The sequence below is a fragment of the Cryptomeria japonica genome, chromosome 8 (genome assembly GCF_030272615.1).
Source record: "Cryptomeria japonica chromosome 8, Sugi_1.0, whole genome shotgun sequence".
Lineage (NCBI taxonomy): Eukaryota > Viridiplantae > Streptophyta > Pinopsida > Cupressales > Cupressaceae > Cryptomeria > Cryptomeria japonica.
In genome coordinates, this window is record NC_081412.1 from 33,163,415 (window position 1) to 33,188,917 (window position 25,503).

The window sequence follows — 25,503 nt, forward strand, 5'->3', positions numbered from 1 at the left end:
GCATTTCCTTGTTGTATGTCTCACTTTTTTGCAATGAAAACAAGCAAAAGGGACACTTTCATATTCCAATGGTTGGTTCCATTTTCCCAATTTAGAATTAATCTCAATGAATAGGGGCATATATGTGCCTCACATAACTCCAACACTAATCTTGGCAAATGTGATTCTTCTTCTAGCCGTTGTGATAGGATCCATAGAAAGGAGTTCACTGAAAGAACTAGTGATTCCTTTAAACACATCTTCCACCTAGAACTCTAAGGGAAGGCCCGATAGTCTAACCTAGACTGGAGCCTGAATAAAAAAGGGTTCATTTAGGTCCATCTTAGGCTACCATTTTTGCAAAGCTAGCATTGATTTACCAATCAGCCAAGGGCCATCACTAAGCACTCTTGACATGTCTTCCTTACAAGAGAAAGCCAATGACAACACCCCTTTGGACATAGCAGTGATCTCTACTTGACCTTTAAGCACCCATTTGCATTTGGCAAATGCCTTAACAATATCAATATTTGGCCTCAAGCCCAAAAAATTTCCAACCAGTGTCATTGCCATAAAATTAATATTGTGCTCAATAACAAGGTTTGGAATTTCAATAGAAAATCTACCTTTTTCTGGGTCTGAGATATTACGAACTGGAGGGAGCAAGGACTTTCCACTCGATTTGACACTAAATAGAGAAGTCCAAGACTGACCACTGTCCCTTCGAATAGGTTCCTGCCTAGGAATGTCTCCAGCACGTGATTCTCCATTTTCTCCACCAGCATCGATAGGCTTGTCACCTGCTTGTGGGTCCCCATCCACCAGGTCCTTTCAATTTGGCTCAGAGGAATCCGGGCAGTCTCAGGAATCATCCTTTCCATTCCCACCCTGGTTTTCCTATCCATTGCAGGGCTTCCTGCCCTTCCCTGAATTCAAATGTAGCACTTCTCCCTTCTCCCACCCCATGCCAAAAAAAAATCAAAACAAAGGGAAGAAAGAATTGGGCTCTTGGGTATGCTAACACATACGATTCTTGAAATAAAAATTCATTTGGATATGGTAAAAATATTTGCATATCCCATCTTGCGTAATAAGTTGATTATAGTTTTTTAAACGAACAATGCTTGTCTAATCAAGGTTTATGTTTGCATGAGCAATTGATGGTTTTTTAAATAAATGCATAGTGAATGAATGAAGAAACAATGGTTTTTGAGGTTGTCCATATTGCCCTTACTTATCCTTTTTGGTAAAAGTTTAATTTTATATTTTTGATGGATGTAATTCTTGACAGTTATTTACAAGTCCTTCATACATCACTCACTTCATCACTTGTATATGATTGCTTGTTGTATTCTCTTTTTTGGAGAAGGGTTTTTTCCCATGTGGTTTTTCTTCATTACTTCATTTGCAAGAGGTACTTTGTACATGGGACCTAAAATGGCCTCATAACTAGGATCGATCTTAAATCTTTTCATTCTTGCATTATTTTCTTTGGTTTTTTTCTTATCTAAGTTGCACTTAAGGGCTTGGTGTTAGAGTGAATAAGGTCATGTTCTAACAAATCCTTAGTGTAGAACTGTTTTCAAGTTGACTTAGGTCCTAGGTGTTATTTCTAGAAGTTGGTTATCATGGGGCCATGTATCTTATTCACTTCTTGTGTCCTATTTCATTCAATATTTGTTCTAAGTGGTTGTATCATAACATAGGATTAAAGAAGATGTCAATGTGTTATTTCATCCTATCACTCACCTTGCATGTATGAGCAAGACTTATGTATACTATGTAAAATAGTTCATTGATCATCATTTGATTATATCTCATAGACCTTTTAATTTCAAGAAAGCTCATTTTCACATTCTCTCTTTTGGAAGGTTTCTTGTGTTTTTGTCAGTGGTCTTGGGTGTTGAGCTAATATTCAACTCCTACAAATTCTTGTAGACACATTTCTCCAATAACTTTAAGTAGGCAAGAAAATTACAGAAATCCTTCCTCTTATTGCTATAAATAGATGGCTTGGGTAAGTTATTTATCTCAAATTATCTTTTGTTAATTCCTCATATTGTGTGCAATTTGGATCTCCTAGAAGAGCTTGAAGATTTTAAGTGTATTTCTATCAATTTGACTGCTAAATAATACATTAGATTAGATCTTGGATGTTTAATTTACTAATTTATGGTTTTCTTAGGGATAAAAGTGACTTATACCATTGTGGGTGTCATTTACTGTGATTATTCATTTTTTGTAATTATTTTTTATGTTATTAAGTCTTGATTTTGAGAAAAAATTAAGAACATAACAAACAAATAAACCCAAAATCACTTTGTTGTGATTGAATGCAGATTTGGTTAAACTACCTTCAATTAAACATATTCAACACACACATGAAATATGTGGCACTCAATGACAATAATGATTTTGATTAGAAACCCCCTGGGAAAAGCTATTTTATTGTAGAGTAGTGTTTAAATGTGCAAAGGGGTTATTTCTATTAGATTTAATAATTAAGAATGATTGAAAAATTTAAATCTCCCCAAGGAAAATTTATTGCAACATAAATCAATTAATATTCAAAATAAAAAATTGATTGAATTCAAATGTGTGTGTGTGTGTGTGTGTGTGTGTGTGTGTGTGTGTGTGTGTGTGTGTGTGTGTGTGTGTGTGTGTGTGTGTGTGTGTGTGTGCGCGCGCGTGTGTGTGCGCGTGCATGTGCAGATGATAAAATGAAGAAAATGACTACATATATAGGCTTTGGGATGGATAATGAAAGATGACAAGTGTCCTAAAGAGATTTATTGATTTGGAGGTTTGACTTTTTGTATAGGAGTAGTGGTGTCAAAATAAATCAACTTGATGAAGGAGAGTTGACACCTAACTATCTTCAATCAAGGAGTTGAATGATTTAGAGGTTGTGTGCACTCTAATTAATCAAGGAGATGAATGAGTTAGAGGTTGTGTGCGCTCTAATTAATCAAGGAGACAATATATTATGTGCTCAACTATTTCTTAGTCTACATAAGTAAAAAAATATTAATTACCTATGTAAGCTTAGTATAAGGTGCAACAAAGAGATAATTACACCAACAATCAAATGGGGTTTGATCAAATCACCTTAGATTGTGCCTACTTATGTGGTGGCCTTATCTTCTCATATCCACTTATAAATCTATGTATCAAAATAGTCAACTCCACATTTTGTGTGCTATGGTCAAATGAAATAAGGGGAGACAATACTTTTTGTACATGTAGCTATTATAATTAGCTTTACCAAAGTATAATATAGAATATGTTTTTTTAATATTGTATGTATTATTTATTTTGTAAGTAAGATATGTCCATTACAAAAAACACCCTATTTGAAAGACTAGGGGAAATAAAAAACTATATGAAGAAAATTTGAAAACCTATATTACGCTCCATATTGATGTTCTTTTTTAAAATAATAACAATTAAATTTCAATAAATGGACAAACAAAAATCTATCATTACAAAAAATTAGATCTAAATTTCTATTAATACTAATTAATAAATTAATAATAAATAAAAATTTACCAAAAAATATGCTCACGGCTAATTTTAGATTAAATAATATAATTCCAAAAAATGCTATGAAAATTCTACTTGGAATAAGTGTTATATACACTACAATGTAATATATCAATGACTATTAAAAATTAATATTTTTTGTTTTGAAAAATTAATAAAGAATACTAAATATATATTATAAAAAATTGAATTTTTTTTTTTTTTTTTTTTTATTACATAATTCACAACTGAGATTGCGAGAGAGTATATTAATTTAGGAGAAATTTACATTAGCGAATACAAATCCTTCCAACCAAAAAATATTGGCACTAGGAACTCGGAAGGCAAGAACAAAAAGGGTCTACCACAGAGCCTATCTTAGAAAGGTCCACAAGTCCAAACCAGCGAAAAAACACCCATACCCCACTGAAACAAGAACGGAACCCCAGTGCCCTTCACCAGCACCATCCTAATAGCCTCCATTTCTATCAACCCCAGTGCCCTACAAACCATTTGTAGCCTCTGATCCAAGATGTGTCCTTAAAAAGACATTTTTCATTTGTCACTCATAAGCCTAATTGGGGTTTCCATCTTTGAATCGTATGCCAACCCAACACCTCAATCCAATAAATAGAAGGGAAGAAGCAACTCACACATGCGACCAAATCAGAGACGAGGTCAAGCATTTAGTGTGGAGTCTTGCCAATTTCGAGACGATGCCATATTCACCAAAATCACCCCAAACACTAAAGCCAAGGTTACCCAAATCTTAAACTTCAAACATTACTAAATGCCATAGCTCTGGGTAATTTATCTCCTCATGATCTCCAAGAAATGTGTGGTGGAAATCCAATGTCAAGGGCAGTCCAAAAGGAATTATCAAGTTGCAAGTACAACTGCTCGTAATCAGTTCTTTCCTCCCGCCACCACCAAGATGTTCACTAATAGCTGAGCTAAACTTCATTTGTTGTCAGGTTGGCCAATGCAAAAATGCTAGCTTTTGGCATGCAAAATTCACTCCAACATAGATGGGTCAGAATCTTAATTCTGACCAACAGACCCATGCTTGGGCCACCTCTTTATAACCATCTTTGGCATTGTATTGCCCAGTGTTTGACCTAACCCAAATCAGCATAACTCTCCCCTGACAGAACATAAGATCTCTATTATCCAAAATAGCCTTAACCATGTTTACCTTAGCAACCAAGAGGAAATCAAAGTTGAAGTGCTTCCAACACCAAGCTAGAGAGTGGTCGCCATTGTCAAACTCCACATAATATTTAATGAAACAACCCCATATTTTTTTCAAGAAAATTTTGATATACTCAACCATTGTGATGTTTCCCAAACTTGGATAACCACCCTAAGCATCCTCCTAAAGCAGAACCTCCATCAAAAATATCCTAGGAAAGATGATCTAATATCACTATTTTGCACTTCCAAACCCTTGATTCTTAAAGGGAGTTAGAGAATTGAGGATGTTAGTTGGATCAAATCCTTCCAGATATTTATCTTGGATAATTTTGACCAATTTCAACTGACACTCTTTATAAATCTTCCACACTAGCTTAGCACCTAGTGCTTTGTTTTTCCAAAGTTGAGTATGCAATCCTACCCCCTCATATTCCTTTGGTCTACAAATTTTCCTCTAGAAGATCAGAGAAATCTTATCTTTTTTGTACAAGACCTTTCCAAAAAATATTCCTCATCATTTGGACAAACTATTGGTTGAAACCTCTAGACAGAGATAGATATGACAATAGATAATCGGGGATGACTAAGATCATTGTTTTGAGCATAACGATTCTCCCTTCCCATGATAGAAATATGCCCTTTGTACGGAAGTTAAGTAACGTAACAACTTCCTACACTAACCTTGAGAGGAGGGTAATACAAATCTTTATAACCGTAATAGAAACTTAACAGAAATAAATATAATGGCATGCATACCACAACACAATGGTTTACATGGGGAAAACCTTATTTGGAGAAAAACCCTATACTCCAAAAGTCAATCAATATATTATTTAAAAATCAACAATAGATTATAATATACCTGCAGAGCAAGCTTCTCACATGAGTACATCACCAATGGAGATCCAGAGGTAACTCAACAACTATTAGACTCTGATAATACATCACACTACATACCCATAATACAATGCCCTTATAATATACGGTTGTCTTCTAGGGAAAACAAAGAAAACAAGTTATCTACCATTAGATCTATGACATAACGATAAATGATTAGGATTTACAACAAAAATATATACATAAAATGTGGCTTTATCACCTATCGAGCATTCTAGAAGCACTTACGTAGCACACATAACACACTAGTAGGAAAAGTCGAGCATTCCTTATCCAACACTCTAGATGCACTTCAACACTTGTTTTATTTAGCCATCTAAATGCACCAATACAATATTGAACACTCTAAACACACCAATACAATTTTCATTATTATTGCAAGGTTGAGACACCATTTTCTTAACACCCTTCCATGAGGTAATCCTCTTGTCCAATTTATCATTAATGGGGTCCCATAGGTTGGTCGATCTAAACCCATTTATAGAGGAAGGCCTAAGTATGTGCAAGGAAGATGACCAATGTTAAACTCTAGAGTTCTAGAAATCTCTTAAACCTTCCTAGGAGTGAAGAAGAACGCTTCAAATTTAAATCTTGACTAATCTCATTTCCCGAAGAATTAGCATAAATTTCTAGGATATTCTTAATATTCATAGATTCTCTCATGTTGGGTGCCTTAAAGAGAATGGTATCATCAACAAATTGCTAATGAGCGATAAAAGTTAGATAGCTAGTGACTTTAATCCCTTCCAACAAAACCTCAATCTTGGTAGATTTTGAAGGCCCTTCCTAGAGCTTTGACCATGATGATGAAAAAAATAGTGATAGGGGGTCTCCCTGCTGCAAACCCCTTGAAGCTTCAAAAAACCCCTCAAGAGAACCATTGGCTAGGATTGACAATATTGGGATCAAAATACAAATAAAAACCTAATCACTCAATTGCCTATTAAAACCAAATTCTTCAAAAAATTTGGAAAGGAAACTGCAATCCACTTTATTGTATGCTTTTTTAATATCTAGTTTGATTTACATGCAAGAGATCTTGGTTTGGTGAGTGAATCGAATGAATCAATTCTTGGGCTATGATGACCCCATCCAAAACAACCCTACCTAGGACAAACCAAGATTGCTCATTTGAGATTATATGTGGAAGAATTTTCTTGTCTATTGGTCATTACCTTTTCCATTATTGTATGGATTGTATTATAAAGAAAAATAGGTCAGGACTCCTTCAAATGGGAGGCCTTCTCCTTCATTGGGATAATAGAAATGAAAGTGTTGTTTACATTTCTCAAAATTCTTCCTAAGTTTCTAGATGCCTCCTAAGCTTCTACTAGCTCGTCACACACTATGTGCCAAAACTTCTAAAAAACACCACATGGAACCCATTTAGTCCCATCACTTTGTCAGGGTACAATTGTTTCAATGTAGCTGTCACCTCATCAACAGAGAAATGTTCAATCAATGGCTTATTTTTCTCTTCAATTATCAATTTGGGAATGTGATCAATAAGAGTTTTATGTTCTTGGAGATCCAACTCCTCCTTGTTATTCAACAAATTGGTGAAGGAGACTATTTTCTTAGTTATATCCTTTGGGTCTTCTATAATTGAGTCATCCATATTTTCTAGTTTGGAAATCTTGTTTAGGTCTCTATGTTTCTTGGTCACAATATAAAAAAATAATGAGTTTTGATTGCCCTCATCTATCTAGGTTCCCTTGATTTTTTACTCCAAAATGTCTCTTCATTGGCTAAAATGTCTTCATAATCTTTAAGGAGATCCTTAGATCGCTCACAAGGCTATCTTGTTCCATACCCTCCTTCAACACCACTTTATTTAGGTCTAGCAACTTCTCTTCTATCTCTTGCTTATATTCAAAAAAAAATTGAAATGTTTCTTGTTCCACTATTGCAACTTTAATTTAACAAATTTCAATTTTGAAATAAAACATTTGAACAAATTAGAACTAGAGAATTTTTCCTCACCCCACCATTCAAATATCAAATAAAAAATTAGATCCTACATCCACATATTTTTAAATTTAAATGGACACCTACTCCACATTTTGTCATCCACAATTTCTAACCACGTAGGGTAGTGATATGAGCCAGAACAAGGGATAATTGATGCTTCAATTCCAAAGGAGAAGGATGCCAAATCATCATGGAAAAGGAACCTATCCAAATCATCAAATATGCTATTGACACCTAGCCAACTATTGTTCCACAAAGGACCGATGCCCCAATCCAATCTCCAAGACATTATTTCTGGCTACCCAAATCACAATGAGATTGATTGAGCATCTAAACTCCCCTAGCTTGTCTTGAATACAAAGAGTGACATTAATATCTCCAACAAATATGCAATGTGAGAGAAGATTATTATAAATAAATCCATCTAATTCTACCCACAATTTGCTCTTCTTGATGCAAGTGTTGGGGTCATGGACATTCACAACTATTAACTGCAAAGTTTAGGATAAACTCCTAACTCTACAGCCTAGTCGGTGCTTATGTTCTACCATCCTATCAATGACTACTAAAGATGTACTCAAAAAGATAGATAGATCACTAGATGCCCCTTCAAATTGAACTGCCTTAACTTTCCATTTTCTAACTTTCTTGTTAAAAAATTCCAATTTAAAAGTGGTCAATTTGGTTTCTTGAAATAAGATTAAATCTACCTTCAAGAGCTTAATCCTATGCTTGACCAAGTGTTGTTTGTTAGTGGTGTTCAATCCCATAACATTCTACAATAAAAGTCTTATGGCCCCTAGGGAAGGGGACCACCATTCCTAATCTCAGTAAGATTGTTATTTTCACTCGATCTTCTGCTTCACCATCCTTGCCCCATAATTCCTACAACTACTTCTTACATTTGCCTTTGTTCTTCTTACAATCTAGAATAGTTTTCTTGGAGGGTACATCTTTTTAATGACCAACTTAGCCTCGGGTTCGTACAAACCATCCTCCATATCCTACTATGCTAGGTTACCAAACAACATGTCTTGTTCTTCCCCCTCTAATTATCCTTTCTCCAAAGTAATCTTTGTCAACCATTGTTCACTGAGTAGATCTTTGTGCAATATTGTTGGGATTGCTCCATGATACAAATGGTTACTATTTGATAGACCAAAAGGATCACAGACTACCTCCAACATCAAGATCCTACTACTTTCCCCAAGTTCCACCAATGTCCTCTTTGCTAGGTCACCTATACGGGAGCTATCCACCTTCCCATAGGCCTCCTTCGACTAAACTAAAACATGTCCTTCTACTTAAAACATCACTTGTATTTTTTAATAGAGCCCCCCTTGTATATTAACTAAAAATAACAACCTAATCACTAAGTGGGTCTTTTTCTTGATCATACATGGGAGGGCTTCTTGAGATTTTGAGCCCCTTTGCTTCTTCGTTTAATGGGAATGCCCTAAAATCTTGAGATGTTGATGCACCCTCCAATAAAAGATCCTTGCTAGGCCCTTCATCGACTACATTTGAGGGTTGTGCATTATGATTGCCAAAAGCAACCCCATCAATTATTGTGACCAGTTGAGTCCTTGTTGATTAAGATGCTCTAAATACAACACCCATTTTATGACATGATTTCCAATGCTTCACATACCCCATCTTCCAGATATATCTCCACATTGATGGCCTTGGAGACCCCATCTTTTCCCTCTATAAAATCCTCATCTACACTAATAAAGGAACCCAATGCCTCCCATATCACCCTCAGAGACTCTAAATTGCAGTATTCAGGAGGAAGATTTGTCAACCTAATCCATGTTGCATGGCCTCCCTAATTTGATTTATAAATGGACCAAAATTCAGGATCCAATCTAAACAACAATTTAATAAAAAATAAATTTAAGTTCTAGGTAAACATTTTTAATGTGACTGGTGATGTCAGCATGACACATCCTTTGGTACCATGTGAACTAATTTTGACCCAGAGCTATGAACCAATGTAGTCATAAGTGGGGGACCTCATCCCCATGTAACAATGTAAAGGCTCAAACCCGTGAGAACATTGGATTAGTGAGGGCACAAGCTTGCAATCATAATAGCCCAGTGGGGGTTTGAACCTTGGTAGCCACAACACCAACACCACCACATAACTAGCACACAATGGGAGGAACCCCCTAAATAAAAATAAAAACTTGTTCTTTTAAAAAAAAAGGGCATTTTAATGCAACAATTTTGTTTTGACCTTTGAAGAACCGCATTAGAACCAAAAAGAAATTATTAAGTAGGGATATAAAAGATACTTATGGATCAACATTTTGGATCCACCACTCCATGATTCATTTCTTAGTGCAACCTTTCCCACACCATTTTACAAAGGTAGCCCTCTCCTGTAGACACTCTATTGAGGGAAGAAGAAACCTTTGGTGGCATGGCAACTACTTTGCATTTTCAATTTGACAAAGCCTTCTAATTCCTAACCTCTGCATGTCCATTTTGAGTCCAAAACCTATTTCGTGCACTACTAGGGATAAACAGATCTCGGTGTATCTTTTTTTAATATCGATTGTTGAGAGGAGGGACTCCACCATGAGGTTTCTCTCCCAAAGGAATTGTGTTTGCCTTGGTTGTGAAGGCTAGGATGGCCACTCTTGGATTCCCCCAGTTGTCAAAAATACTTTTTACCGAATTTCACTTTCACTCCATTTTTTTATTAAATACATCCCCATTAATATTTTTTTCATTTTCATCTCTTAGTCTTCATTGTAGAAATACAATCATCTTCTTCAATTGACTATTCTTCCATTTTAGAAGCATAAACCTCCTTTTCCATTAAGTCATCACCATTTCAGCATCTTCTTAACTCTTCCATCAATTAACTCAATTTCTAAAAATAGAAAAAATAACATTTTAATTCAAAGAAAAACAAATCTATGCTAACCATAATTATTTTTTTTAAATTACTAAATATTATAATTCTTATTAAAAGCCTAAAATTTATGAAATTAAAATAAGAAATATATATGTAAATATTCACAACTGAATGGAATAATTAATGAGACAAGAAAAATTCAATTAATTATAAAATAAATTCAAATTGTTATAAAATCGATAACATAAGCTCTTATACAAGATAGATTGTCTAACCATAAAAATATATACGAATATATTTAAAATTATCAACTGACACACAGCAAAATTATTTTCTTTCCTGACATCCATACCCATTTGGGAGGGATGGCCTCTTTACACTACCATATTATATATTATTTTCTTACAGAATCTATCTATAGTAGCCATGACATATCCATCTATGGCAATATGAAGGCAATGCCTCTCTACACTACCATTTATTATTTTCTGAGTGATAATATATTCAGAAGACCTACAACATATCCATCTAGGACTCGAATGTAAATTATTCGCCATTTCTTTTTCAGACAAAGGACTCCAAACACTCCCCACAATCCAACAGCAAAGCTTGCCATCCAACTTACATACCAATACCATGGGATTTCTTCTTCCTCTTCATCCTCTTCATCTTGAGAAACCGGTGGCATACCTGCAGATGAGTTGTGCTCACAACTACATGATCTCTTGTCAACTGGAAACCCACACAGACCTGGGTTCCCTGAAAAGTAAGTAGAATTGAATTTGGAGAACTGACGCCCTGTTGGGATTCTTCCACAAAGCATGTTGTTGGACACAATGAAGAAACTCAAAAAGGAAAGTTGTACCATCTCAACTGGGATTCTTCCATGTAATTTATTATTTGAAAGATCCAATGATTCTAACTGCTCTAACAAGCCAAAACTTACTGGAATCTCTCCTGTAAGACTATTACCTGACAAATTCAGGACATGTAAATGCTTAAGGTTGCCAATTTCTGAAGGAATGTCACCCGAAAGCTGATTTGAAGAAAGATCAATGGCTGTTATAAGTAAGAGAACAGAATCCCCATAGGCTAGGTTCAATCTTTTGTTGCTCACGTTGACCTCTTCCTTGTAATAGTAAGGACGGCCATTAACGGACCGACCAGCTAAGACATTTGATTCTCCCGGCTGTCCGGCAATAATAGCTGCAAATCTCCCCAGCTCTGGTGGGATAGCACCAGTCAAATTATTGTGGGAGATATCTAAGACATGGAGACTTGAAAGATTGCCTAATGCATGTGGTATCCGCCCACGAAACTTGTTTGACCTCAAAACAAGTATCATCAAGTCAGAAAGCTGCCCTAACCAAAGAGGTATGTTCCCCGACAAGAAATTATGAGCCACATCTAAAATCTGCAACTTCGAACAGTTTTGGACACCAAACGGCAAGTTTCCCTTAAGCATGTTGTCACTGAGATGAAGCTTTTCGAGTTGGCGTAGGCTTCCTATATTGGATGGAATCTCTCCACTCAATTTATTGTTCGCCAGATTTAGTCTTTTCAAAGCTGAGCAGTTGGTGAGGATTGGTGGTATTTTACCCTCAAAGTTGTTATCTGATAGATCCAAATCCTGTAGGTCTTGCATAAGACCAATGGAGGTGGGAATGTCACCTCTTAAATCATTTTGAGAGTATAACAAGAACTGAATGGCGGGAAGAAGCGAACCAATCTCCACTGGGATAAAGCCGGTATATCTATTCTGGGACAGATCCAACACGTCCAAAATTGATGCGGGCACAGAAGGAACGGGAACAGACCCGGTCAACATATTATCATCCAAATATATCTGGGAATAATAAGTTATATCAAAGGTGGAAGGGAGTTCACCTTGCAAGTTATTATGCGACATGTAAAGATCTGCCAAAGTTGAAAGGTCCCCAAACCAAGCTGGAATGTTTCCAAAAAGACTGTTGTTGGAGAGATCCAAATACCGCAAGCTATATTGTGTTGAAAGGAATGCAGGAATCAGACCCCCAATATTACAAGAACCCAACCCCAAGTCTTTAAACTGCATTGGAGGTATCCATTCGGGCTCAATAAGAACTGTCAATTTATTGTAGGAAAGCACGAGCTCAACAAGCCTGGTAGCATTTTCAAAGAAATGAAGAGAAATGTAGCCTTCTAAATTGTTCTTAGCGAGATTAAGGCTAGAAAGCCGACTCAAACACCTAAGAGAAGTAGGAATGCTACCGTTAAGCTGATTGTTGTCTAGATACAGTACTTCCAAAGAAGGAATCCCCCCCAACTCAGGGGGCACATTTGTAGAATTCTGAACCTGTCTCTGAACCAACTGATTAGCAAACAATAACAGCAAAAAGAAGAAAAACACCAATATCTTTATTGAAGCTTAATTAAAAAATTACATAGAGGCTGTATATATAAAGAATTTGCAGTCTAGAAAAATAAATAATAACTGCAGTTCTAAATATATTCCTAGCTTTGCATGGAAAGCTACTAAGGCTCTCAAACTAAAAAAATCAAACTACTCCCTAAATTAAGAATACAATAAGTGCATGCACAACATGCTTTATTTACTAAAAACAAACTCATGCAAAAAGCAAAACTAAAAATAGTCCTAAGGATTCATGCATGCTGGAGTACATGCTTTATTTGCATGAATAAACAAAAAAACTATTAACTAAAAATAGCTTATGCAGGGTGATGAATGGATAGCTTCATGTCCAAACTGGAGTTGCATGGAGCTGCATGCTAGAGCAGCATCACTTATCAACATACTCCCCCTTGATGCTGAGAGGGCTGACAATCTTATCTCGTAGTGCTATAAACTGAGCTTTCGCAACCGCTTTGGTGAATATATCTGCTAGTTGATCCTGGGTGTTGATGTGCTTCAATTCGACATCCTTCTTTTGCACCAAATCTCGTATGAAGTGATATTTCAAATCAAAATGCTTTGTTCTGCTGTGACGAACCGGATTCTTAGCTAACTTGATGGCACTCACATTGTCACAATAAATTACTGTAGGCTGAATTTGTTTTTCTCCAATTTCTTCCAAAACTTTTCTGAGCCAAAGGGCTTGTGTACCTGCTGAGGTAATTGCAACATACTCTACTTCTGTAGATGAGAGGGCAACAATACTTTATTTTTTCGAGCTCCAGGTAATTAAACCAGAACCAAAAGAAAAACAATTTTCAGATGTAGATTTACGGTCATCTATACTACCTTCCCAATCTGAATCACTAAAGCCTACAAGATTGAACTTTTCAGAAGAGTAGTAATGAATACCAAAACTTAAATTCCCTTTCACATACCTCAAAATCCTCTTGGCTGCCTTCATATGTATTTCAAATGGATTTGTCATATACCTTGAAACAAGTGAAACTGAATAAGCAATATCTGGCCTCGTGTGGGTTAGAAACAGCAAGCTCTCCACAATACTTCTGTAAGTTGTCTCATCAACTAAATCAGCACCATCATCTCCACATAAGAAATCTCCATGAGCACTTGGAGTGGAGGCAGGGTTACAATCAGTCATATTAAATTTCTTCAGCATATCCTGTGCATACTTTGTTTGACAAATGAAAATCTCATCCTTACTTTGATAAACCTCCATTCCTAGAAAATATTTCATTAGACCAAGATCTTTCATCTCAAATTCTTTCATCATAGCAGCTTTGAATTCATCTTTCATCTTAGAACTACTACCCATATACAAAAGATCATCAACATACAAACTTATGATGAGAATATCAGTACCTTCTTGTTTGTAGTATAGGGTAGAATCACTCTTACTACTCTGGAAGCCATTCTCCTGAAAGTATCCATCAATCTTGGCATACCACGCTCTTGGTGCTTGTTTGAGGCCATACAAAGCCTTCTTCAACTTGTAGACATAATTATCTTTTCCTTTCACTTCAAAAGCTTGTGGCTGCTCCACATATACTTCCTCTTCTAAGTACCCATTCAAGAAGGCACTTTTCACGTCCATATGATGTATGCTCCACTTCTTTTGAGCTACTAATGAAATCAGCATTCTTATGGTCTCTTGTCTTGCTACTGGTGCAAATGTCTCTTCATAATCAATTCCATACTTTTGTGTGAAGCCTTTAGCAACTAATCTCGCTTTGTGTCTTTCAACACTCCCATCACTGTTAAATTTGGTCTTGTAGACCCATTTGGTGCCAATCCTTTTTTTGTCATGTGGAAGTTCTATTAACTCCCAAGTGTCATTCCTGTGAATGGAATCCATCTCTTCTTCCATGGCTTTCACCCAAACTTCATTAGTACATGCATCTTCAAAACATGATGGTTCAAAATCAGCCTTGGCTAATAAAGCAAAATTCACTGTCTCACCTATTGGGTTTTCTTCATGTACTTGATTTCCACTCCTCTGGTAGATATCACTCAATCTCCTTACTTTCCTTGTAGAACTTGGAGAAGAAGCTGGACTTGAACTTGGTACTAAAGAACTTGATGAAGGGTTGCTTGGTGGAGTTAAACCACTGGATATAGAAACATTAGTTGGCTGCTCATGATCAATATCAGCAATTATATCATCATTCAAAATAGATTTTGGCTTCTCAACATGGCCTTTTTTATGACCATAAACTCCCCCTTCATCAAAAATCACATCTCTTGAGACAATAAGCTTGTTAGTGAGGGGATTATACAATCTATAAGCCTTGCTTTTCTCACTATACCCAATAAAAATATATGACTCACTCTTTGCATCTAACTTCTGTCTATTCTGATCCGGTACATGCACATAAGCCAAACAACCAAAAACTTTGAAATGATTAACATTAGGCCTTTTACCATACCAAGCTTCATAAGGGGTCATCTTTTCTAGTGTACTAGTGGGGCTACGATTGAGGATGTACACCGCTGTAGCAACTCCATCTCCCCAATAAGAATTGCTCAATCCCTTGGTTTGTAACATGCACCTTGCCATTTCAACCATAGTACGATTCTTCCTTTCAGCTACTCCATTCTGTTGAGGTGTGTATGCAGTAGTAAGTTGCCTCTTGATGCCATTAAAATCACAATAACTTTGGAAAGCCTTTGAAAAAAATTCTCCTCCACGATCAGTCCTTAAACATTTGATCTTGAACCCTTTCTCATTTTCCACAAGGGCTTTAAACTTCTTGAATGTATCCAAGGCTTCATCTTTGGCCTTCAAAAAATATACCCAACAATTTCGTGAGTAATCATCAATAAAAGTGATGAAATATGATGACTTACCCAAACTCTTAGTCTGCATAGGACCACATATATCTAAATGAACAAGCTGAAGTGGGTGATGAGCCCTCCATGCATTGCCCTTTGGAAACTTTTCTCTTGCATGCTTTCCTTTAGCACAACCTTCACAAACCTCCTTGTGTTCCTCAACCTTGGGCAAACCAGAAACTAATGCATGTGAGGTTAGAAACTTCAAACTATGAAAATTTAAATGCCCATACCTGAGATGCCATAACCAACTTGAATCCTCATAAGCCATATTTGCCAAACTATTGTTATGTTCACCAAACCTCAAGGGGAACATCCTATTTCTTGTCATAGGAACAACAGTGATCACTCTATTATCCTTATTCTTATCATAGATAGTACAAGTCTTATTCTCAAAGACTACTTTATAATTTTTCTCACATAGCTGCCCAACACTTAACAAATTGTGCTTCAATTGTGGAGTATAATAAATATCATGAATACTCTTTATACCTTCTTTTGTTTGGACCTCCATAGCTCCTTTGGCAGTAACCTCCAATGATTTATCATCACCAAGCTGGATCTTGGATTTGAAACTTCCATCCTTTGTTGAGAACAACTTCTCATTCCCTGTCATATGGTTAGAGCATCTAGAATCTAGGTACCAAACATCTTTACTTGTATTTTCACCCTTGGCACAAGATAAGATTAAGTGATCAGGAGGATTGTCACTACTTTCTTGAGCATAGTTAGCACTTTTACCTTCTTTCAATCTGCATTCTCTTTCAAAGTGGCCATACCTATTACAATGGTAACATTGAATATTTCTCTTATCAAATCTACCTCTACCTCTTCCTCTGAAACCACCACTTTCTCTTGAGCCACCTCTTCCTCTACCTCTTGAAGAATTTTGGCTTTGCCCTTTACCTTGGCCTTGATTGATTTTGGCACTACTGCTGCATGCATCTTCATTTTTTGTGATTAGCAATTTAGAGGAAAATGCTTTCTCTACACCTTCAAAATAATCTTTCAATCTTTCTTCATGAGACATCAGGGATCCAACCAGTTGATCAAACTGTAGTTTTGTCAAATCCTTGCTTTCTTCTATGATTATTGTTACATGATTCCATCTGGGTGTCAAAGATCTCAACACCCTTTTAATCAAAACTTCATTGCTTACAATTTCTCCAAGTGTAGCCATTTTATTGACCACATCTTTGACTCTGACACAATAATCACTTATACTTTCAGCTTCTTGCATCTTCAAATTCTCAAACTCTCGCTTCAATGTCTGAAGCTTGACCACTTTAACTTGATCATTACCCTGGTAAGCTTCTTGTAGAGTCTTCCAGGCATCTTTGGCAGTTGTTGCTCCTGATATTCTTGGAAATAAACTCTTATCAAGAGCTATCTGAATGTGAAACAAAGCTTGAGCATTCTTTTTCCTTGCTTCCTTTCTTGCTGTTCTTTCATTGGCTGTAAGGGCATTCCAATCAGTTGGCTCTTCATAACCTGATTCAATAATCTCCCACAAATCTTTTCCAATCAAAAAGGTCAACATCTTAATGCACCAATAATCATAATCATTCCCATCAAATTCTGGAACGAGCATATGGTTAGAATTCGACATTATTAACTTTGGTGAAATTCCAACAATAAAACTTTAAGCCAAAACAATTTTACCTGCTCTGATACCACTTGTAGAATTTTGAACCTGACCTATCCTCTCTGAACCAACTGATTAGCAAATAATAACAACAAAAAGAAGAAAAACACCAATATCTTTATTGAAGCTTAATTAAAAAATTACATAGAGGCTGTATATATAAAGAATTTGCAGTCTAGAAGAATAAATAATAACTGCAGTTCTAAATATATTCCTAGCTTTGCATGGAAAGCTAAGGCTCTCAAACTAAAAAAAGCAAACTACTCCCTAAATTAAGAATACAATAAGTGCATGCACAACATGCTTTATTTACTAAAAACAAACTCATGCAAAAAGCAAAACTAAAAATATTCTTAAGGATTCATGCATGCTGGAGTACATGCTTTATTTGCATGAATAAACAAAAAAACTATTAACTAAAAATAGCTTATGCATGGTGATGAATGGATAGCTTCATGTCCAAACTGGAGTTGCATGGAGCTGCATGCTAGAGCAGCATCACTTATCAACATAATTGCCACTCAGCAGATTAGATGAGAGTCGGAGATAAATCAAGGCTGAAAGCATGCCAACTGAAGCTCGAATTTGTCCACTCAATGAGTTGACTTGGAGAGGCCCTACAAAATGCCTGATATGAGAGATCTCAAAGAGAAGACTCAAATAATCCCATCCTCTGAGACTTTAATCATCAGAGACCTATTTATTATAGTGAGTTGGAATGCTCAGGTCCAACTATACTCACTTGGGTCATTCTCATAAGGGTGATTAATTTTTCCCACTGTGACAGGCTCACTAAACATATGCACTATTGAAAACAAAAAGATGAGTCTAGCTTTTTGATCACCTAAGGAAGGCGAGAGCATACTCGCCTATCATCACAAGCACATAAGACATGATAGTTCCAAGCTGCAGGTGGGACAGGTGGCTGAGGTTTTGTAAAGCATTGGGGACGTGGCCGGACAGAGCACAGTCTTTGAGGTTGAGGTGGCGGAGATTGTGGAGCCAAGAAAGTGGAGCTTCCAATTGCTCTCCCGTCATATTCAGTTCGACCCCTTGAAGCGACAAATGTTGTAACCCTTGCACAATTTCTGTCCACTCCAAACTGGAACTGTACACTGGTCCACAGTAATAACTGAAAAAGGAAGACTCCTCCTGGATGTATAGCCTGCTAGAAAGATTTATAACTTGCAGTTGGGAAATATTTCCCAGACGCCACTGAATGCTACCGTCCAGATCAACACCAGCATAGGACAAGTTGAGATAAATCAAATTGTGAAGGGAGGATATATGCTTCAAAATGTGGTCTTCAAAATAATTGAAGCTGAGATCGAGATGCTTCAGTCGGTGTAGACTAGAAAGCTCTGAATGTCAAAGACCAAGAAAACACATTGCACTAAAATAATGAAAAATCACAAGTTAAAAAATAAAAGAATGTTGCAAATTAGAAGTGTCTTTACCTGCGGGTATAACGCCACTCAAGAAATTGGCGCTCAAATCCAAATGCTCCAGATTCTTCAATTTGAACAGTGCAGGAGAAAGCATGCCAGTTGTCGGATAACCTTTATTGATATCTACTGAAAATTGAGAAAGATGAAATTTGATGACATGGGATGTCTCTCGGCTGCATTCAACACCACGCCACTCACAACAATTTAGTCCATTCTATGAACTAAAGCTAAGTGAAGGATATATCTCATTCTTGAAAGCAATGAGGGCATCTCTTTCCTTCCTTAAGCACACAACATTGCAGCTGATCGTCACCCAAAACCATGTCAACACAATAAAAAAACATAAGTACCCGAAGTACCTCCCCATCTTAAAAATTCGGTTGTTTCACCTACAAACACATGGATTAACATAGAATTGATTAAAGCTTTAAAATATTCAACTAAATAGAAAATTTTGTTTCTTTTCAAAGTTTGATTGATTCACTGCTACCACATGGACTCGCATAATCAGAATAGATAAAAGTTATTCAAAAATCAACTAAATTGCAAAACAAAATTTTAAAATATAATTTGTTAGATGAAGTTAGGTTTGAGCAGGATAGCTGGCGGCATCTGGTAATGAGATTATATAGACATATGTGGAACATGATAACTGTCATAATTCGGTGTAAATGGAAAACCAGGTTGGAATGTGGCTGGAAGATGGTTTCCACTCAAAACGGACGACAAGAAATAAACGATGTGATGTGCACGGGCAAAGTCTACCATTTTGAAGATATCATTATATACGATCCATCTCTAAGGACTCCGATCTATTCATTATGTGTCCTAATAAATCATCTATCAAAGAGAGAAAAATTGAATAACTCAATTCAAAAGAATTTTAACATTTGTATTTTAACACTTTTGAATGTGAATCCACGTTCATCCAAAAAGTTCTAAAATGCACATGTCACTAGAAAAAAAATCTAACCCTATGACAGATTCAACTCCTCTTCATAGCCTTCTACCTAAAATGATGAATCTATATTCTCCAATCATTAATGTAGGCACTTTGCAATCAAGGATGATCAATCTATGGTTGATCATAGGTGAGTTTCTTTCATCATCATTGCTCACTTCAAATTATGATTATGCGTAGTTATCTCATCAATATCTAAAATGTCCAAGATTTTGTAACCTATAATCTCAAAATCTCAATCAAACAATATATCTATTATCCTAGAACCTGTCAAATGCTGCATCCTCAACTCTTCAATATTTAGGACCAAACAATTTCTAAAACTATCACAAACAAATTAAGAAAAATTAGGGCTAGGAGCTTGACTCAATTGGCAAGAGCTTCATGTGGTAGACATAAGATCATGAGGTCGAGTCTCCAAAGAACCATTAAATGAATCTCATAGGATAGGTTCAAACAAATTATTTGCAGCATGTAACATTGGTTTGCACACTTCTTCTTGAAATCAACAATAGGAATCATGAGTATGTTGACTGAATAAAGAATGTGAGTATAGATCAATATAAGAAACTAATGTATGACCATGATGATCACAAAAGGAATATAATTTTGATTTAACTAATTTGACACTTGTAGATGAAGATCCAACATGAAATGTATTCATAAGTGTTCCAAATATATTTTGATATGTTTCAAATAATTTGGAACATAAGACCTGACAAAACCCTTATAACCAAGACCACATTTTTCCATGAGACTCCTAGACTCTCACAATGGTTTTCTCACACATGCTTGTTGTGTTCAACATTTTTCTTTGTACAAAAACATCAATCATCTGATCTTGCAATCTTTTTATCTCCTATCAAAGAAAAATATATTGAACACATAATTACCCAAAAATAGACTAAAATAGCTTGAAAATTTTGCTACGTAATTACCTTCTTTTAAGTTACCAGTTTTAATACATAAGATCTTATCATCTTATCATGTAGAATGTAAAAACCCAAAACAAAATATTAACCATGATATGAATTAGGCTCAACCAAATTACTCGTACTAAAAAAAAAAGGTTAACCATAGATCTCAACCATACACAATCACATCCTTTATCACTTTAAAAATCCTAATTTATTTCCCAAACGATGCATACCTATCTCTTTATATACAACACTTTATTATTCCATTAACATACTTAAGAATAGATGAAACATTTAAAAATTTAAATGATTCACTGGCTGAAACCAAATGGAATAACATACTCAGAATGGAGAAAAACTTAAATCAAGTAAATAGCAAAAGAAAACTAAAATATATAAATTGCTACCTGAAGCTGAACTGAATTTGCATTTGAGCAGGATAGGAGAAGGCATATGGTAATGAGATTATATAGGCATATACGTAACCTGGAAACTGACACTATTCCGTGTGAATGGAAAACCATGTTGGAAAGTGGGTGGAAGACGATTTCTCACCCAAAACAGACGACAAGAAGTAAACGATGTTATGCGCACTGGCAAAGTCTACGCGAAGGTTGGAAAATTTAGAGTGGTGTTAAGGTAATATCAATGTAGAACGATTTTTTCCTCTTTTACTTTTTTAATCTTGAAGATTGTACTAGAATTATTTCACACTGTCCTTGGTCTTTGGGACAGAATGTTCTGTGTTTACATAAGTGGATTCCTAATTTTGACCCCATGAAGGATGTCCCCTCCAATTTTCTATTGTGGATTTGTCCACCTGACCTACACTTAGAATTTTGGAGTGTATACAATTCATTAGGATATTTTTGGTGCTATAGATAAAATTATTAAACACAGGAAATGGCTGACTTATACTAGAATTTGTGTGTTTAAAATGGACAAGTGATCTCTACCTAGATTTCCTTAGCCTCTAAATTTAGATTTCGGGTAGAACAAATTAGCACAAAGTCTGTCTAATACTTTACCATCTTTGTGGCAATGTAGGGAAAAATTCTACTACGTGATGGAGAAGTAAGAAAATTCACAAAGTCTAGAAGAAAAAAGAGCCTACAGTCCATTGAAAACATTCAAAAGGGTGAAAATATTAATACCACTAATGACAGCTGGAAGATGGATGCCTCTCTCAATACTGGGAGGTTTGATGATGGTGTTGTTAGTAGGTCCTCTTGTCTCAAGAAAAAAAGATGTGAAGAAGGAAACAGTAAGGAAGCATATCTTTCGTTAGTTGGTTTCTGATCTGTAATAGATTGAGCCCTTTCTCCACTTAATTAAAAACAAAGACCATAAAAATAAAATATAAATATTATAAACATAAAAAAAATTAAATATCTGCATTTTCTTTATCTTTGCTTCCAAAAAATTATAAGAAATGTAATCCACTACCTACTCCATTCCGATCCTGATATTCCTCTCGTTTTCATTTGTGTTGTTGAGGTAGACTTGGTCCCATCTGTAAAATCTATATTTATTTTATTACACAACAATCCATCTTATGCAATAAAAATTGTGTGCGATAAAATCTCTACTTATTTTATTACACAAGAAACCGCCTTACCGAATAAAAATTGTCTTCTGTTTTGGGTAGGAAATTATCTTGTACTTATTTTCCAACCTGGTTTTCCACCTGGTTTTCCATTCACACGGAACAATGCCATTTTCTGTGTTACACATATGCCTATATAATCTCATTACCGTGTGCTTTCTTCTATCCTGCTCAAACTTTGGATTCAAATTCAGTTCAACATCAGGTAACGCGTTATACTTTTAAATTTTATTTTTCTATTTAGTATATTTTTAAATAAGTTCTATCTATTCTGGGTATGTTAGTCCATGTGGTTTGTGTGTAAATTAAATTTTAAATGGAAAAAGAAATTGATATTTAGTTGATTTTTTTCGGAAGTTGACATTGAATTCAAAGAACAGGAAAATGATATTTGTTTCGTAATGGAGATCCAGGATTTTATATTTGCAATGGAGAAAATTGCATTCATTGCGCTCTTCCAATACGTTTTGACTTTTGATATTTAGTATGCAATGAAAAACAATAAATGGTTATATAATTTGAATATTTCTACTCTTTTAGATTATATATATAATTATCTGAATAATTTAAATTTAGATTTCTATTTGTTAAAATGAATTTTAAATTTTGAGAATTCAAAATCAAATTTAAGGTTAATTTTATTTATTTCATTTAGACAATAATGGTTCAACTAATCATGTAAAGTGTTTCATTTATTATCCTTGAAATTGTATCTAAAAGATAATTCTAGTTCATTTTATAAATATCTTAGAATAATATTTAGAATGGAATCTGCTTAGAGCATTCAAGTTATATGATTTAGCACTAAATTTAGAGCATTTTATTACACTTCTAGTTGCATTCTTATCTAGGACATCCACTACACACTTGTTTGTTGTTTATTAGAACAAGTGGCAAAAGGGCCCCTTACTCTGAAATGGTAGAATAAAAAACCATCGAAACAAAAGGTTTGGAGAGAAAGACAACAAAAAATAACACACAAATAGATTAACTAGAGCTTATCAGCAATGCATATACAATCTAGTAAAAATAAAGTCTAGAGACAACATATCTAAAACAATAGAGTGCCAATAAAACCATGACAACCACTAAAAATATACACTTGCTTGTTATTTCTAGTCATTTTCTAAGTTGTTTAACTATTTGATATTGGAATGTGAATTCCAAATTGGGGTCTCATCTAGCAAGGGTTAAGTCATCTTTGATTGTCATCTAGATGTGGTTGAGACTTACTATAAATAGTAACTTCAACATGTGTTTTACATGTAGTTGTGTGAGTCATACTTATGATATTTAGTAAGTTGTCTTCAATTAGGACTCTACAAATCGGTTGTTTTATGCAGCTCGAAGTCATGTTTTGATGTACAGTTTTCAAAGATTAAACATTGTAACTATTTAATTCTAGAGAATCAATATGAAAGATATTTTTCCGGTGGTTTTTTATTGGTATATTTTTATGAATTTTTTCGACATAAATCTAAGTGTTATGTGCCATTGTTCTTCTCTATAATTTCTACACTTATTATTTTTTCTTACAATTGAAACAAGGGAGCAATTATCATCATCATACGCAAACTCTTGTTCTACAAAATCAAGTTTTTATGTAGAAATATACATGGAAATTCATGAAAGCTTGAAAGTGAAAGTTTTGGGGAGTTATTGAGATCACATCCAAGAAAAAGGTTCAAATCTACACTTTTATATGTTGAGCTTGTAGGTTAGTGACTAATCTTGAAATTCTAAAAGTAACCAGTATTGATAGGTGGTGACTTTAATTACATCAAATTTCCAACTAAGTATCAGTATTGATTGTTTTTTAGGATTTTTGTTTCATACATTTAGCATTATCAACTCTTTCGTCTAGGGTACATTTTGAATGCTTATGATGTTTAACTTAGATTTATGTAAAAGGATTGTACTCTTCCTACATTTTGGTGAATCCATCCTCCCTTATATTTTCCCTTCAATATTTTATATTCTAGTTTTTATTACTAATTTTTTTAATCTAAGGTTGGTTACAATTTTTATAATATATATTCCAATTACCCTTTAATTTCATTATCTTTTTCAATTTTGTTTATGTCAAGATCTAGTTACAACCCTAATTTACCATTTGGATGAAGTGCACATGTAAACCATCATATGGCTTATTTATATTTTAGTCAAGGAATTCTCATTTAGGCTAATTATAATGAGAATTCTATTTTTATTAATGATCTATATGTGGATATAGAAGAGTTTACTTGGGCCACTTGTCCTTAACAAACAAAAACATCTCTAAATAATCTATCACACATGATGATGCCTTTGATATTGATAATCTTTGTATCATTAATAATAAAATGGCTTCCTCTGCTTCTACCTATAATACATCTACTCCCTAATTTACTCACCCTTCTTATTCTAGTGATTCTTCTTCCTCTACTACTATATGTATGCTATCCCATTGATCAAATATAAGATAAGAATATATATGGGTAATGAGATGGAGAGTAAAGTGCAAAAAGGATAGGATATGATAGGATGTGCAAGATGGGTGAATATGTCTTTTGTTTCTTTTTTATTCTTTGTAACATTATCACATAATTTATTAAGGAAAAATTATATATATACACACTTAGATATGGATAACCAAAGTGACTTTTCTATCCCTTTGAATGGACTAGGACTCTAAAATCAACATAGAATTAAAAGCAATAACCATTCCTCATTCCTCACTTTCACCATGATATCAAGATCAAGGCTTCCTTGAGCTTCCTCAAAATAGGTTAAATGAAAAGATCCAAAATATAAACAAATCAAGATTAAATATCAAAGGTTAAGGTATTGATCAAAAGAGAAATAAGTGGGAAATAGATCAAATAAAAAACAAGTCAACAACCAACATATTTCTTGCCAAAGGGATAAGCTTAGTGTAAATAGATAACACCTAATATAGGAAGGATACATCCATCAACACAAGATAGATGGATAATATTTGATATAAGAGGGGTGAATCTATCAGGACCTGAATAGTTGGATTGTTAGTGATAATTACAAGATAGATCGGTAAAAAATTGGTATGTATAAAACCAACTTAGATTAGCATTAGTATCTTGATTATGATTTTTGTGAAAGCTTAATAGCTCAACAAATACAATTACAAATTTTTTATCTTTTTTATTTCTTTGATTCAAGTGTCAAATGTCAAAATTATGCAACGTTACCTTTCTCCATATGACATAAATCAAGGATCTATCCCAAACTAGGTCG

The 25,503-nt window shown here is 34.9% G+C and overlaps 1 protein-coding gene across 1 annotated transcript; it reads right to left on the minus strand.

The window, feature by feature from the left end:
- Positions 1-327: 327 nt before the first annotated feature.
- LOC131064595 (LRR receptor-like serine/threonine-protein kinase GSO2) lies at positions 328-21,125 on the minus strand. The gene is made up of 5 exons (XM_059210139.1): positions 21,053-21,125; positions 18,777-19,156; positions 18,199-18,680; positions 10,947-12,779; positions 328-807 (listed from the first exon to the last, which is right to left on the minus strand). The coding sequence occupies exons 2-5, from the start codon at positions 18,859-18,861 to the stop codon at positions 328-330; spliced, it is 2,880 nt and encodes a 959-aa protein (XP_059066122.1). The 5' UTR covers positions 18,862-19,156; positions 21,053-21,125.
- Between the last annotated feature and the right edge of the window lie 4,378 nt (positions 21,126-25,503).

What these genes read in the sequence shown, in the direction of transcription:
- LOC131064595 (XM_059210139.1), bottom strand. Translation starts at nt 18,861, where the DNA reads ATGCTTTCTCCTGCACTGTTCAAATTGAAGAATCTGGAGCATTTGGAT. An exon ending in GAGTGGCGTTATACCCGCAG is followed by an intron (nt 18,681 to 18,776) that starts GTAAAGACACTT and finishes TTTGACATTCAG; the next exon opens with AGCTTTCTAGTCTACACCGA. An exon ending in GAGTCCTAGATGGATATGTT is followed by an intron (nt 808 to 10,946) that starts GTAGGTCTTCTG and finishes CCAAATTGAAAG; the next exon opens with GACCTGGTGGATGGGGACCC.